This window comes from Hyla sarda, chromosome 11, assembly GCF_029499605.1.
Source record: "Hyla sarda isolate aHylSar1 chromosome 11, aHylSar1.hap1, whole genome shotgun sequence".
Taxonomy (NCBI): Eukaryota; Metazoa; Chordata; class Amphibia; order Anura; family Hylidae; genus Hyla; species Hyla sarda.
In genome coordinates this window covers 25,745,213-25,763,185 of record NC_079199.1, presented here as the reverse complement: position 1 = coordinate 25,763,185, position 17,973 = coordinate 25,745,213, and the positions used below count along the sequence as shown (strand labels likewise).

At 41.4% G+C, this 17,973-nt stretch overlaps 1 protein-coding gene across 6 annotated transcripts in view; it reads right to left on the bottom strand.

Moving 5' to 3' along the window:
* PRKD1 (protein kinase D1) overlaps nt 1–17,973 on the bottom strand; it is a 170,244-nt gene that overhangs the window by 48,651 nt on the left and 103,620 nt on the right. For all 6 annotated transcript variants that reach the window (XM_056547347.1, XM_056547343.1, XM_056547344.1 and 3 more), the window contains one exon: nt 3,202–3,333. In XM_056547347.1, coding sequence (XP_056403322.1) covers nt 3,202–3,333 — 132 coding nt within the window. The remainder of the gene's footprint in view (nt 1–3,201; nt 3,334–17,973) is intronic.

Below are 17,973 nucleotides of genomic sequence, written 5' to 3'. Positions count from 1 at the left end.
ACAACTCCCAGCAAGCCCGGGCAGCCATCGGCTGTCCGGGCTTGCTGGGAGTTGTAGTTTTGAAACCTCCGGAGGTCCGCAGGTTGAAGACCACTGCGGCCTTCAACATCATCCAGCCCCCTCTCACCCCCTTTAGTTCTGAGTACTCACCTCCGCTCGGCGCTGGTCCGGTCCTGCAGGGCTGTCCGGTAAGGAGGTGGTCCGGTGAGGAGGTGGTCCGGGCTGCTATCTTCACCGGGGGCGCCTCTTCTCCGCGCTTCCGGCCCGGAATAGAGCCGTTGCCTAGACAACGACGCATCTGCGTCATTGTCAAGGCAACGTGACTATTCTGAGGCCGGGCCCGAAGCGCTTAGAAGAGGCCTCCCCGGTGAAGATAGCAGCCCGGACCACCTCCTCACCGGACCACCTCCTTACCGGACAGCCCTGCAGGACCGGACCAGCGCCGAGCGGAGGTGAGTACTCAGAACTAAAGGGGGTGAGAGGGGGCTGGATGATGTTGAAGGCCGCAGTGGTCTTCAACCTGCGGACCTCCGGAGGTTTCAAAACTACAACTCCCAGCAAGCCCGGACAGCCGATGGCTGCCCTGGCTTGCTGGGAGTTGTAGTTTTGAAACCTCTGGAAGTCCACAGGTTGAAGACCACTGCGGGTGGAGGAGTTCACTCGAGTATAAGCCGAGGGGGGTGTTTTCAGCACAAAAAATCGTGCTGAAAAACTCGGCTTATACTCGAGTATATACGGTAATTTACAAATCTGTATAACTTTCTGGCACCAGTTCATTAAAAAAAAAATAATAATAAAAAATGTTTTCCACCGGAGTACCCCTTTAAGGCTAACAGCTGTGTATATATTGTATGGTGCAGTAACTATGATTCTTAAATTTATCAATTTAACCCAGAAATGCCCCTGACTCATTTTACACAAGAGTGTTTAACAGAACATTACGCATTAACCACCAATGCATTCTAACTTTATGTGGGGTTAAGGTGTTACAGGCTGTTAAGTTAAAGAACAGCCAGGTTTGTAGCCTTTTTTTTTTTACTACCTTCCATAGCTGCTCATGCAACAAAAATCCAAAACACATGATTTGGACAGGCGGTTTACGTGAAGGCTCATGAAAATGCTATTCCAGTAATTCTGACAGTTTCCAGACCAACAAGTTATTGTTTAGCAAACACACAGCAGATAGCCAGACAAAAAAAAGTAAAAGTATTTAACAATGATGAAAAGCAAAGCTTAAGTGAAAATGTTGCAAATAGAGATGAGCGAACTTACAGTAAATTCGATTCGTCACGAACTTCTCGGCTCGGCAGTTGATGACTTTTCCTGCATAAATTAGTTCAACTTTCAGGTGCTCCCGTGGGCTGGAAAAGGTGGATACAGTCCTAGGAGACTCTTTCCTAGGAATGTATCCACCTTTTCCTGAAAGCTGCACCTGAAAGCTGAACTAATTTACGCAGGAAAAGTCATCAGCTGCCGAGCCGAGAAGTTCGTGACGAATCGAATTTACTGTAAGTTCGCTCATCTCTAGTTGCAAATAGCTGCAAATACCATAGATAGAATGGAGACAAAAAAATAAAGCATTCATTATAAAGGAAGTGGCTATAAAATATAGAATTCAACACCTGGGAAAAATCATTTAGAACAGTGCTCTTCGACCTGCGGACCTCCAGATGTTGCAAAACTACAACTCCCAGCATGCCCGGACAGCCGTTGGCTGTCCGGGCATGCTGGGAGTTGTAGTTTTGCAACATCTGGAGGGCCGCAGGTTGAAGACCACTGATTTAGAATTTGGTCACCCAGTTATTTTACTTCACACAAAGAAAAGATAAGAAAAAAAAAAAAAGGTTTATGTCATTGCTGAACATTCTGGATTCATAAACCATTTCTCAAAAAATATAAAAGGAAAGTAATTAATGACATGTTTTACAGAGGATGAAAAAAAAAATATGGAATCAAATTTTAACTTTCATTTGCATACTGGCAAACATCTAAAATGCATATTGGTCATCAGGTAAAAGGAAAAAGGAAAGCACTTAAAGGGGTGCCAGAAAGTTAAACAGATTTGTAAATTACTTCTATTTAAAAATCTTAATCCTTCCAGTATGTATCAGCTGCTGTGTGCTCCACAGGAAGTTGTATTTCTTTTTGAATTTCTTTTCTGTCTGACCACAGTGCTCTCTGCTGACACCTCTGTCCGTGTCAGGAACTGTTCAGAGTAGAAACAAATCCCCATAGCAAACCTATACTGCTCTGGACAGTTCCTGACACGGACAGAGGTGTCAGCAGAGAGCACTGTGGTCAGATAGAAAAGAAATTCAAAAAGAAAATAATTTCCTGTGGAGCATAAAGCAGCGGATAAGTATTGAAAGGATTAAGATTTTTTTTAATAGAAATAATTTACAAATCTGTTTAACTTTTTGACACCAGTTGATTAAAATAAATAAATAAATAAATAAATAAATAAAAGGTTTCCAATGGAGTACCCCTTTAAAGACCTTACAGAGTTGTTGACTTGGCTAATGGGAAACATGGTCGCAACTAGAAAATGTAAAGGAATTATTCGGCCAAGGACATCTTATTCCCTATCCAAATGATAGGGGATAAGATGTCTGATCGCATGGGGCCCTCCGCTAGGACCCCCCATGATCTCAGTGCAGCACCCGCATTCTAAGCGGGGCTGCATCTTCATTCTCTGAAAGATTTTTGTTTCTGGGAAAGGAGACGTGACGTCACGCCCCTCCCATAGACATGAATGGAGGGGGCGTGGCGTGGCGTCACATCCCCAGTCCCGGAAACAAAGAGAGCATAGAATGCGGGTGCTGCTCTTTGGCCGGATAACCCCTTTAAGTATTATTATTAAAAGAAAATCTTTATAAGGTCTCCGTGTGTCTGCTCGTAGTGGCGGATTGCTAATACAAGCAGGCACAGCAGGAGGCACACTATAGGGGCGGTAATTGGCAATAGGAAGCCTGCAAACACTAAGCAATAAGGCAAGATGAATACAGACATGTCCAGGAAGGTACAATGTTGTACAAAAGATACAAATATAGAATAAAAGCTGTTTTATTAAATATTATACCAATAAATCGCTATACATCAGCTTCAACATAAGAAGAGTAGCTAAAGCTGTCCGAATTAAAAAGAGGGATTATATGTACTGAATTCTAGGTGAAAATAAATCGACTTCATTTCTAAACTCACCCTCACATTTGAGGCCCTGCCTCACCAAACCCCAAAGCATCTCTCCACAGTGATCACAGAACGCCGGAGCACGGTAGGAGTGGACATACAACGTATGCGGACGAATCTGGAAGTCTTCAAAGGTCGCAGAAGCTGAAAACAAAAAAGAAGAAAAAAAATCATAAATTTATTGAAAGCATCTTACTGCAATCTTGTGGCTATGCCATCAATGTCTGAGCTGGGAAAACCTCTTAACGACGCAGGACATAAAATGTACATCCTGGAGCGGTGGTACTTAACATCCTGTACATTTACGTCCTGTACACGGCAGTGAGCATCGGAGCGATGCTCGGGTCATGCGCTGCAGGTCTCAGCTGCTGATAGTAGCCAGGAACCTGCCAGTAATGGCCGACATCCGTGATCACGTTCATGTCTGCCATTAACCCCTCAGATGCCGCGATCAATACAGATCACGGCATCTGCGGCAGTGCGGTCACTAAAATGGATGATTCCGCTTCTGATCAGAAGTTCTGCAGTGCCTGCGGCCCACTGGCTTTCAGCGCTTGAAGGGGGAGGTGACAGCTTCAGTTCTCCGCTCTGCGCCCGCAGCTAACAACTCATTCATTTCCAGCGCTGCGGCTCACAGGAGGAAAAGACTATCAGCGCCTGCGGGTAACATGATCAGTCCAATGTGGGGACAGCGCTGTGGCTGATAGTTCGTTCATTCGGTGGCGGGGGGGGGGGGGTGGAGTATGGTGGTAAGGGGGAGATGAGTGGGGGAAAAAATACCGTCAAATACCATGGAACCGCCATAAGTTTGAAAAATACCGTGATATCACATTTTTGGTCATTCCGCCCAGCCCTAAATATGACCATTTATTTCTTTGTTCAACAAAAGAATAAACGTTTTCAAGTATGAAGGAAAGACAACATGTATGAATATAAATGAAGACATTACTTAAATTCCATGGTTAATTTCAGGAAGCCTTTCTTAGGGTGCATATACACCACATTTTTGTTATACAGTTCTAGTATACGGTTTCAAGTTAAAAACCGTACGGAACTGTATAGAAAACCGTATGCATTGACTTAACATTGTAAACCGTATGTCAAACGCTTCATCCAGTTTAGTCCGTTTTGCATCTCATACAGTTTTGTCCAGTTTTTTCACCCATATCCAAAACTGTAGTCTACCACGGTTTTTGGTCCGGGTGAAAAACTGTATTAAACCATATACAGTTTTTTTTTTAACATGGGAGTCAATGGGAACCGTACAGACCTGTATGTGCGTACGGTTCCATCCGGTTTTCACCATACGGTTTTTGACTTTGCAGTTTTCTTCTTGGAATTTCAATCAAACAAGTGAAACTTTATTCAAAATGGAGTGAAAAGTTAAAAACGTATACTTTTTTTCTTAAAAAACGGATGCAACCGGACATCATTTTTCAAACCGTATACGGGTTAAAATTTGTAAACACTTTTTGATACAGTTTAGTCCGGTTTTGAGGAATCCGTTTTTCATCAAAAACTTGATACAGGAACTGTATTGCAAAAAAGTGGTGTGAATGCAGCCTTAAGCCACATATGGGTTCTGTTGTACACTTTCAGCAAGAAACCGAACCCCCAATTTGGTACATGTGATCAAGCCAACAGTGTATTGGAGGGATGTTAGGTGTAGTTTTGGCGAATATCTTTGGGTTAATCTGAAGGGAACTTGTGGTCTCCCATGACTTTTTTTGTAAATAATTCTACTCATGAAATAATCGTGGGACATCTTTTTTTAGAGCTGTGTTCTGTCGTCCATCTGTTATTCTTAGTAGAAATATATGAATAAAGAGCCTACTAGGCATGGGTGTTCCCAGTTGGGGGGGGGTGTCCCTACACTAACTGGTACTGTCAGCTGTGATTGGATAGTATCAGTGTAGGGACACGCCCCCGACTAGTAAGGCTGCTTTCACACTATAAAAATACCTCCGTTATAAACGTCTGAAATAAAAAAAAAAAACTGTAAATCGGCCGTTAAACAGAAGTTGGAAAAACCCATTATTGTCTATGGGATGATAGTCTATGGGATGGGACTATAAATCCCATTATAGTCTAGGGGATTTTTTGAATAGCCGTTTTAACCAGTTATCACCCGTTATTAATAACGGCCGTTATTTTGTGACAGGCGATAGTAAGGGGAGAAATAGTGCATGCACTATTTCTTCCCTTCATTCGCCCGTCACAAATTATTATTAATAACGGGCGATAACGGGTTAGAAAATCCCATTACAGACGTTTTAACTGCCGTTTAACGGACGATTTCCAGGGTTTTTATAACGGAGGTATTTTTATAGTGTGAAAGCAGCCTAACACCCAGCTGATCATTTAGTGACACATTTCTAAGTAAAATAACAAATGAACAGCACAAGTCAGAGCTGGAAAAACCAGGTGCCCCGGAATTGTTACCGATGTGTCTGGGGAATAGAGGTATTTACTATCAAAGCTAAGAACAGCACAAAACAAAGCAATCCTTAGGAATGAAACCGGTGAATCCGGCAAAAATCTCAGCAATAGTATCTTTTCTTTCCACTGCATCCCCCTTTATGACAGCACCATGATGGAGGATGCTCCCTTGTTTCTGTAGGGACAGAGGTTTAAAAAGGGCCCCTCCCATAGACTTGCATTGAGGGGATGTGGCCGCAACGTCACAAGCCTCCACCCCGCATTGCCAATCACCCTGAATGGAGCGAAGTTTGCTTTGTGCACTGGATGTCTGGGGTGCCGCAGCAGAGATCGCAGGGGTCCCCAGCAGCGGGACCCCCGCGATGAGACATCTTATCCTCTATCCTTTAGATAGAGGATAAGATGTCTAGGAGCGGAGTACCCCTTTAATCATGGCTTCCGGTAGCATTTCTAAAGTTTAAAATACCTGTCATCAAAAGCTACACTCCCCTTAAAGAAACATGCACACAAACATATGTAAAAGAAAATGTAGCATGAACTAAAAGGATTTAGTTACATGTAGTGATCATAACACAGGAACATATCAGTCTATAGTGTAATGACAAAAGATGTATGATCGCTGATGTCCATTAGGTGGTTTGGTATAGTCTGTTAGAAAGCCACCAAGAGGGGGTGAAATTACAAGCCTTTTGGATATACCACCTGGAATTTATTATGATGATGTTTCTTCTATGCACCTTTCTTGTGTAGGTAAGTAATACAGTCATGATAATGAAACATAGTGGTGATTATATTATATTATAGACTTATTTAATAATTATATATATATACACACACATATATATGTATATAGACAGATAAGATGAGATAAAAAGTGATTTAAACTGGTACTCCGATGCTTAGACATCTTATCCCCTATCCAAAGGATAGGGGATAAGATGCCTGATTGCGGGAGTCCCGCCACTGGGGACGCCCGTGATCTTGCACGCGGCACCCCGTTTGTAATCAGTCCCCGGAGCGCGTTTGCTCCGGGTCTGATTACCGGCGACCATAGGGCCGACGGCATGTGACGTCACGCCCCCGAACCCGTGTGACGTCACGCTCCTCCCCTCAATGCAAGCCTATGGGAGGGGGTGTGACTGCTATCATGCTCCCTCCTGTAGGCTTGCATTGAGGGGCGGAGCGTGACGTTACACGGGGGCGGGGGCATGACGTCACACGGGGGCGGGGCATGACATCACACGGGGGCGGGGCATGACATCACACGGGGGCGGGGGCATGACATCATGCTTGAGAAAGACGATGTGAGATGGTTGAAACGTTGCACCTGTTTATTGTGCTGAGGATGAAATAAACTAAACGTGGATTTGAAATAACTACTTTGTGTGTTACCGCCCTTTCCTGTGGATGTGGATATATATATATATATATATATATATATATATATATATATATATATATATATATAGAAAGCGAAATAACAGGCAGCACTCCTATCGCAATGGTGAGGTGGGTGCAAACAGATGAGATCCAGGTCACGGAGCTCGTAACATCAATAACTCAGAAGAAACTGTAGCACTCCCGGAATAGTGGAAAACGGTGTAGAAGTTTATTCCAACTTAGCCATCAAGGCAACGTTTCAAGCTTGAAAATGGCTGCTTGAATGCAGCCGAAACGTTGCCTTGATGTCTAAGTTGGAATAAACTTCTACACCGTTTTCCACTATTCCGGGAGTGCTACAGTTTCTTCTGAGTTATATATATATATATATATATATATATATATATATACACACACACACACACACACCAATTGTAACAATGTTTTTAATTTCTGCTACATTTTCTTTCACTTTTTTGTGTGTCTTTAGGCAGTGGAGCTTTTGAGGACCGTTCCCCCGCTGGTAATTGAACTTTGGAAATACCACCAGCAGCCCTGACCAAGACCACGTGATAGTGGTTTAAACACGTTGGCGTGTACGCACTGTGGTGTTACCGCTCGTTCTAGATGTGAGTTGTCCACTTACACTGCACAGCAAAAACAATCTCCAAAAAAAATGGCCTTTCAGTTAGTGGGAGACTGGTAGTCTGCAATAGTATCTGGCATCATCCCCTTTAGTGGGAAAAAAAAGTCTTCTGTAGCTTGTTTTCCTCTTTTGTCCAATTACATTTCTCTTACCTTAAAGGGGTACTCCTCCGGTGGAAAACAAATGTTTTCAAATCAATTGCTGCCAGGAAGTTATACAGATTTGTAAATGACTTCTATTTAAAAATCTTAATCCTTCCAGTACTTATCAGCTGTTGTATGCTCTAGAGGAAGTTGTGTAGTTCTTTCCAGTCTGACCACAGTGCTCTCTGCTGCCACCTCAGTCTGTGTCAGGAACTGTCCAGAGCAGGAGCAAATCCCCCACAGTAAACCTCTACTCCTCTCGACAGTTCCTGATACGGACAGAGATGTCAGCAGAGAGCACTGTTGTCAGACTGAAAAGAGCTACACAGCAGCTGATCAGTCCTGGATGGATTGATTTTTTATATAGAAGCAATTTACAAATCTGAATAACTTTCTGGCATTAGTTGATATAATTTTTTTTTTCCACTGGAGTATCCCTTTAACATACTGCTTGATGCTTATAGATAAGTCTACATATGTTACAAAATCACCCCCAGGTGAGCGCACCTTCAGTGGACTCTGCATGCAAGCGACTGTATTTCAGTTGAAAAACTGCCAAAGGCTGTCAGGGCATGCTGGGAGTTGTAGTTTTGCAATAGCTGGAGAGCCAAAGGTTGGGAAACATTGTTCTAGAAGAGCGTTTCCCAACCAGGGTGCCTCCAGCTATTGCAAAACTACAACTCCCAGCAAGCCCGGACAGCCAACGGCTGTCCGGGCATGCTGGGAGTTGTAGTTTTGCAACAGCTGGAGGCACGTGTGAAGACATAGCTGCAAGCAAATGACTTATGCATGATAATACAGCTCATCTGGTGATCATTAGGGTGCGTTCAAGAGTAATTTACTCGAGTAATTCCTCTTCAATTCTCCGCTTAGAAATAATTAAGATCTGCTTTGTCATTGACTTCAATGTATTTGAACTCTGCACTGTTCACACTGCGTAAAGTCCGCTTGCGGAACTCCGCCACGGAATGCTCATTCTTCTTGCGGAATACTCGAGCAGAAGTCCACTGAAGTTAATAGTAAAACTTTTTCTGCTTAAAATAGCTTCCGCACGGAATTTGCGCGGAAATTCCGCACGAAAAAAAAAAACTATAAATAAAAAGGGAAATTCCAATTGGTGGTTGTAGTAAAGCAAAAAAAAAAATTAATAATAATAACTGTTTCCTCCTATATTCCAGACGGAAAATTTGCACAGGATTCCGCGTTAATTCTGTGCAAATTTCGTGCGAAAAAAACTTTTAATACCTCGACAGAAATTTTATGCGAGGATTCCTCTCCTATTCCTCAGTGTGAACGCACTCTAAGGGTAAGTTCCGATGAGCGGATTTCCAGTTTATTTTATCCGCCGCTGAAGGACCTCTGTATGCTGCCTTTACATGTGCCTGCTTGGAGCGGCAATGCGCCGCTACATGCAGACACACTGAAGTGAAGTGCAAGTCGCCGCACATGCGCGGTGTACTCCCACACATTGCAGCCCCTCCCCCTGCTAAATGAGCTAGGCCGAGAGCTGCCGTGATGTGCGAGTATACTGCGCATGCGCGCGGCGACTTGCACATCGCTATGTGTCTGCTCGTAGCAGCGCATTGCCACTCCGAGCAGGCACATGTAAAGGCAGAATACAGAGGTCATTCAGCGACGGATCCGCAGCAAAATATGCGCGGAAAATCCTTTTGTCTGAACGTACCCTTAGAGAGGAGCTGTCCCTGAAAAAGGCCACCTAATGCTCAATGTGCAATTGTTAAAGGACAAATTTCAGTTGTCCAGGCATGCTGGGAGTTGTAGTCTTGCAATAGCTGGAAGCACCATGGTTTGGTAAACACTGAGATATAGACGCAAGAAATGAACAGAACTTAGTCACTAGCTGACTACATTCAGGCTGTTGGAAAGTTAATAGGGCCTATGCCAGTTTGTGCACATATGTCGGCATCTCGCTTAGGACATTAAAAACAAAACGACAAAAAACAACATTTCATTAAATGCAGGAAAGGCCGCCATTTGTTTGAACTAGGGCTAGACAGGATACACAGGACATATGACGAAATGTACACAACCCCATTAACACTAGAGTGATAGTTGTCTGGCTGGCCTAGGCCTTGCTTCTTTTCACATTCAGGTGTAATCTGGTGTTCAAAGAGGAGACACAAGGAAGAGATACACATCACAGAGATTTAACCCTATAAGGACACAGCAGGTTTTTTTGTCCTTAAGAACACAGCAAAATTTTTTTTCTTGTTTTTTCCTCCTCGCCTTTTAAGGGATATAACTCATTTTTTTTAGGGGGGGGGGGGGGGGGGGGATTAAAAGAAAAAAAGAAGAAAAAAGAAGACAATTTGTGGGGTTGTTTTTATTAAAGTGCACTTTATGGTAAAACTGACATGTTATCTTTATTCTGTGGACCAATTCAACTAAAATTTATACCAATAATTACATCATATTTACATAGCTTTTCTATTATTTTACTCATTTAAAAAATTAATAAAAAATGAAATATATATATATATATATGTGTGTGTGTGTCTATATAAAAATAATTATATATATATATATATATATTTATATATATATTATTTTTTTTTTTTTTTTAGAAAAATATGCTTGATTAAAATTGTCTTCTGACCCCTATAACTTTTTTATTTTGCCGTATACCCAGCTGTATAAGGGTTCATATTTTTGTGCAGTGATCTGTACTTTTTATTAATTCCCCTTTGCGGATATGTGACTTGTTTCACTTTTTACTTTATTAGTTTTAGGGATGTGACAAAAAAATCAGCTATTTTTGGACTTTGCTAGTATTTTGTATTTACTCTTCACTGTACGGGAGAAATAATGTAATATCTTAATAGTTCGAGGAATTCTGCAAGCAGCCTAACCAAATCTTGGGTATATATTAGGAAAGCCTCCCAATGTAAAACTTCAACATACAGTACAGGGCAAATCTGTGTAAAAAAATAAATAAATAAATGAATAAAAAAAAACACCTTAGGCTATGTTCACACTGTAAAAATTCTGCATAGATGCTTGAAATCCGCGGCCACATTAATTTGGAAGGAATTTACCATCTTGCGGAATTTCCCATTACACCTTATAAGGTGGTTTTTATTTAAAGCTTAAAGTGGTATTCCACTAGAAAACACACACACATATATTATTATTATTATTATTATTAATTATATATATATATATATATATATATATATATATATATATATATATATATTATATATATATATATATATATATATATATATATATATATATATATATATATATATTTAAAACAACTGGCGCCAGAAAGTTAAAGCAGATTTGTAAATTACTTCTATTAAGAAATCTTAATCCTTCCAGTACTTATCAGCTGCTGCTATGATCCACAGGAAGTTCTTTTCTTTTTGAATTTCCTTTCTGTCTGGTCACAGTGCTCTCTGCTGACACCTCTGCCCAAGTCAGGAACTGTCCAGAGCAGGAGAGATTTTCTATGGGGATTTGCTCTTAATCTGGACAGCTCCCAAAATGGACAGCGGTGTCAGCAGAGAGCACTGTAGTCAGACAGAAAGGAAATGCAAAAAGAAGAGAACTTCCTGTGGATCATAACAGCAGCTGATAAGTACTGGAAGGATTAAGATTTCTTAATAGAAGTAATTTACAGATCTGTTTAACTTTCTGAAACCAGTTGATTAAAAAAAATAATAATAATAATATTATATATATATATATATATATATATATATATATATATATATATATATATATATATATATATTCCAGTGGAGTACCCCCTTTAAGTTAAAAAGTTTGAGTGGAATCTGCACAAATTTCGCATTTTGCAGGAAAAAAAAAAAAAAAACCATAGACTTCAATGGGCTTCCACAGCCGAATTACGCAAAAATATATGACATGACATATTTTTGCAGAACACGGAGTGTGGAGTTTTAGCTGCGAAGTGTCTGCAGCGAAAATTTGAACATGGCCTTATACCAGTGTTTCCCAACCAGGGGGCCTCCAGCTATTGCAAAACCACAACTCCCAGCATGTATAAAAGTATAAAGGCAGTTTTTTCCAACCAGGGTGCCCCCAGCTGTTGCAAAACTACAACTCCCAGAATGCCCGGACAGCCTTCGGCTGTCCGGGCATTCTGGGAGTTGTAGTTTTGCAACAGCTGGGGGCACCCTGGTTGGAAAACACTGCCTTATACTTTTTATGTTTGTGTGGAAACATTCCTAACAAATCAGAAGCCAAACTCTATGGGGATCAGCCTGGTCCTGCCTGGTGTCCTTTATTACCATGCACTCCTGTCACCATATACAATGTTATGCAGATTCTGCAGGACGTACATTTATACCATTGATCGCTGTGGTGTGAAAATGTCATCACACATAGGTGGCTGATGGCTGCCGAAGAACAGGAAACCATTGAAAATCACAGTTTTATGTGGCTTGACCATTTGTAGACCATGCCCCAGACATAGGAAGCAACCACAAAAGCCACAAGACAACATATAAAAGATGCAGACTCCTTCTCATTAATTCAATATTATTATTCACTTCAAGATTTTTTTTCCTTTCCCCCTATAGATCTATTGTAGAGGTTCTTGTGTATGCCTTGTGTTAACCTGTTTTAGCTGATGTGGCCACATGCTAGGCTCCATACTAGATGCAAATTCTTTACTGAGATGACTTAAGGGTGAGGGGTTTGATCACTGCACCTGGTCATGTTATCAGACTGCTGGTGCTGGAGGATCACCCAGGTGAGCTAATAAGACTTATTAGTAGGATGAGGTCAGTTCAGACATTTATCTATCTATCTACCATATATAATTTTAGGGGGAGTACACAAGAGCATGGTTGACTACATTTTTGCATAGAGCAAAATTAAATGAACTGTAAGTGAAAGAGCGAAACAGAGACAAAATTGATGTGTAAGTCCCCTTATTCAGAGCGTATTTTTCTTTTGTGCTTTTCAATTTTTTATTTAAGATCAATATTGCCATGTGATGTGACCTATAATCACAAGTGAAGTAAAGTCTTCTGCATTTTTCAGAGGTTTTTACTGCAATTTGGCTTTTAGATGCAATTTCCAAGAATCACAGGACAAATGACAAATTTTTCCGTGATTTGCACAATTGTGGTAAAATATCTCCTGTTCCCCATTATTTTCGGAGAAAAACGGCAAACAAAAAACAAACAGGCAATGTGTGAACACAGACTCAGGGTATGTATCTTGATCCCGGAAGAGATAGCAGAAGCAGTATACAGATAGAGCTTAATAGGGTTATCCAGGCAAATACCAGAAAGTTAAACAGATTTGTAAATCACTTCTATTAAAAAATCTTAATCATTTCAGTATTTATGAGCGGCTGAAGTTGAGTTATTTTCTGTCTAAGTGCTCTCTAGTAACAAAGTAACATAGTTCATAAGGTTGAAAAAAAGACCAGAGTCCATTAAGTTCAACCTATAACCCTAATGAGTCCCTACTCAGTTGATCCAGAGGAAGGCACAAAACCCTCATACTAGAGGTAAAAATTCCTTCCCGACTCCAAATATGGCATCAGAATAAACGTTCTGCCCCTATAGATCTAGTATACATAACCTGTAATGTTATTACTCCAAAAAATGCATCCAGACCCCTTTTAAAGGCGTACTCCGCCCCTAGACATCTTATCCCCTATCCAAAGTATAGGGGATAAGATGTCAGTTCGCCGCGGTCCCGCTGCTGGGGACCCCCGGAATTGCCGCTGCGGCACCGCGCTATCATTACTGCACAGAGTGAGTTCGCTCTGCGCGTAATGACGGGCAATACAGGGGCCAGAGCATCGTTACGTCATGGCCCGCCCCCCTCAATACAAGTCTATGGGAGGGGGCGTTGCGAGGGGTGGAGCCATGACGTCACACTGCTCCGTCCCCTGTATCGCCCGTCATTACGCACAGAGCGAACTTGCTCTGTGCAGTAATTATAGCGGGGTGCCGCAGCGGGGATCCCCGGGGTCCCCACCGCGGCGATGTGACATCTTATCCTCTATACTTTGGATAGGGGATAAGATGTCTAGGGGCGGAGTACCCCTTTAAATTCTTTTACAGAGTTAACCATGACCACCACCTCCAGAAGAGAATTCCACAGTCTCACTGCTCTTACAGTAAAGAATCCCCATCTGTGCTGGTGTAGAAACCTTCTTTCCTCTAGACGTAGAGGATGCCCCCTTGTTATAGATACAGTCCTGGGTATAAATAGATCATGGGAGAGATCTCTGTACTGTCCCCTGATATATTTATACATAGTTATTAGGTAAACCCTATTTATTTTTTCTGAACTAAATAACCCTAATTCTGATAATCTTTCTGGGTACTGTAGTCCTTCCATTCCCCGTATTACTCTGGTTGCCAGTCTTTGAACCCTCTCCAGCTCCACTATATCTTTCTTGTACACTGGTGCCCAGTACTGTACACAGTATTCTATGTGTGGTCTGACCAGTACTGTACACAGTATTCCATGTGTGGTCTGAGCTGTAGTGTACACAGTATTCTATGTGTGGTCTGACTAGTGATTTGTACAGCGGTAGAATTATTTCCTTGTCGTGGGCATCTATGCCCCTATTGATGCCCCCCATGATTTTATTTGCCTTGGCAGCAGCTGCCTGACACTGGTCACTACAGCTAAATTTACTATTAACTAAGACTCCCAAGTCCTTTTCCATGTCAGTCGTCGCAAGTGTTCTCCCATTTAATACATAATCCCAGTCCGGATTTTTCTTCCCTATATGCATTACCTTACATTTATCAGTGTTTAACCTCATCTGCCCTTCTCAGCCCAAACCTCCAACCTATCCAGATCCATTTGTAACAGTGCTCTGTCCTCTATAGTGTTTACCGCTTTACAGAGTTTAGTATCATCTGCAAAGATTCCTACTTTACTATTCAACGCCTCTACAAGGTCATTAATGACTATATTAAATAGGACAAGACCCAAGACTGACCCCTCTGATGACACCTGTCTTGGGAACTGTCCAGAGTAGAAGCAAATCCCCATAGCAAACCTCTTCTAGTCTGTGCAGTTCCCAAGAAACCTTGGCGTTGGTGTGCGGGCTCTGGTATGTCCTTCATATAAGGATATGCTGGCCATGTCTCAATTTTAACATCAGTGTTGAGGGATAGCCAATGTCATTGTATACATCTACCACAGTAGTGCACCCATATTCCTGTATTGTATTGTTCTAATTGTTACACATCCACACCGTTTACCTGGAGTAGGATTCTATTGTGGCACTAGTAGTCCGCTGCAGGCATCCTCCACTGTATGCATTTTTTATGCTGGGGATCGCCCTTAGCAACGGACTACAAGGGCAGGATCTGCTCCCCCAGTATAAATGCACAACCGCATTTGGGGTTGAGCACCTCCAGCCATTTGAGACCATGTTTTTTGTTGTCTGTTCAAACTTTATACTTGGAGGTGTGTAAACTCCATAGTTAATGCGCCTTGAATATCTTCCAGGCAGCATTAGGGTAGCACCTGTGAGGCCATGCACCTATATTAGCCAACTCAGGTGGGGCTTGCAACTTGCCTCCCTCCTGCCACTAAGTGTGCTCAGTCACGCTGGAGGGTATCTGGGAGGAGGTTGTGAGTCGACCGAATGCTGCCGTAATTGCCCACTGGCCCCTGTTTTGCTTATCACGCACAGGTAGGATTAGCGTTAGGTCCCGCACCATTTTGAGAAACCTTGGCGTTGGTGTGCGGGCTCTGGTGTGTCCTTCACATAAGGATACACTGGCGAATGTCTCAATTTTAACATCAGTGTTGAGGGATAACCAATGTTGTTGTATACATCTACCACAGTAGTGCAACCATATTCCTGCATTGTACAGTTCCCAAAACAGACAGAGTTGTCAGCAGAGAGCACTGTTGTCAGACATAAAAGAACAACTGAACTTCAGCAGCTGGTAATTATAGGAAGGATTAAGATTTTTTTTTAATAGAAGTAATTTACAAATCTGTTTAACTTTCTGGAGCCAGTTGATGTATAAACATATTTTTTTTCCCTGGCATACCCCTTTAATTCACCTAGTATTTTTTTCTTACGGTTTCATCACACAGAGATGCAGTAACATTGTAACTGAGGTGCATGTCCTGCACACAGGGTCTGTATAGCATGTCCCCCGTTACAGTCCATATATCTAATTCCCAATACATTTTATTCCATATGTATATTGCTTTCCTTTCAGAGGTCATTGGGGGGGGGGAAAGTATCCACTGAGCTAATGAATCCCACAACCTCAGGGTGAAAACACAGCAGCCTATATAACAGATATTGAGCAAGTTATGTAAGACTTGGGGCAATCTATATTATTTGACTGAAATCCTCGATACGGTATGAAATGACCGGTTCTGCAAAGAATGGTAATAATAGCATGAGAGGACGCCCCATATTAAAGAAAAATTAAAAAGGGTTTTCTTTCATCAATATCTACCACCAATGCACAAGATAGGTTATTGAATGTTATGTCAATGGGAATCCAACTATTGAGACCCCAAAAAGAGATTACACGTACTGTGCAGTTACTGCCCCACAGCAATAGCAAGACCCCTAGGAATCGAATTAGTAAGTGAGAAAATTCTTAAAAGTAACCCTTTCCTTGTTTTGTCCAATATGGAATGCATGGCATAGTCCATTGTTTACCAGCCGGGGTGCCTCCAGCTGTTACAAAACTACAACTCCCAGCATGCCCGGACAGCCATTGGCTGTCCGGGCATGCTGGGAGTTGTAGTTTTGCACCATCTGGAGGCACCCTGGTTGGGAAACCTCAATGTTGAAGTATAAGTCTGTTACAGACAATACAGATCCCTACAGATCATGGCATCTGCCGCAGTGGAGCACTTTAAATAGCAGAGCTGATCGCCCATGGCAAAAAGTTATTATTATTATTTTTTTTTTTTTTTTTTTTTTTTTTTTTTTTTTAGGAGTACAATAAAAGATACATAAAAACCAAAACCTTCCAAAAAAAAAAAAAGTAGCAAAATTGCGTTTTTCTTTTCAAGCCCCTAACAAAATAATCATCTTTTTTTTTTTCGGTTGCGCCGTTCATTTTATGGTAAAATAAAAAGGAGTCATTACAAAGTAGAGTTGTTCACGGAAAAAAACAAGTCCTCATATGGGTCTGTGGATGGAAAAATAAAGTTAGAAAGCAAAAAAGAAAAAACTAAAACATTTTGTCCTTAAGGCCAAAATGGGCTATGTCCTTAAGGGGTTAAGGATTAAGGTGTGTGTGAGCCAAATCATACATTTAAGTCACATCTTCAACCACTTTATTTGCCCTCTGGAAACTAGCCAGTGGCATTACCTCAGTGTTTCCCAACCAGGGTGCCTCCAGGTGTTGCAAAACTACAACTCCCAGCATGCCTGGACAGCCAAAGGCTGTCCAGGCATGCTGGGAGTTGTAGCTTTGCAACATCTGGAGGCACCATGTTGGGAAACACTGTATTACCTTAAAGGGGTACTAAACTGGTAAGCTTTTTTTTTTTTTTTTAATTTTTTTTTTAAATCAACTGATGCCAGAAAGTTAAACAGATTTGTAAATTAAAAATTAAAATGTAAAAATCTTAATCCTTCCTGTACTTAACAGCTGCTGTATGCTACAAAGGAAATTATTCTCTTTTTGAATTTCCTTTCTGTCTGACCACAGTGCTCTCTGCTGATACCTCTGTCCATTTTAGGAACTGTCCAGAGCAGGATAGGTTTGTTATGGGCATTTGCACCTACTCTGGACAAATCCAGTGATGTCAACTAGATAAATTTAAAAATATATTTTTTTTTTAAACTATTGGGGAAAAAAAAAATGTCCTTAATACACAGGGAAACGCAGCGCAAATTTTAAATGTGTAATAGTTATGCTACAAATACATTGTACATTTGTTGCGGATTTTCCCCACTGACATAAAAAGGAAAGTCAAAACCTGCAACAAGTCGGTCACAAAATGTTATTGTTGAGGACTTGGTGCAGAAATTCCGTGGGCACTGTCAGAACCAAAACCTTTTTATATGTTGTACATCTTGGCAGAACATTAAGCTTTTTTTTTTTTTTTTTTAAGTGAATTAGAAATCATGGCTTATTTTTTTTTTTTTTTTTAAAAGAAGACCACTAGGGGTCCCCATACCATTCAGAACGTAATCCTGTCCAGCTGCAGCATCAT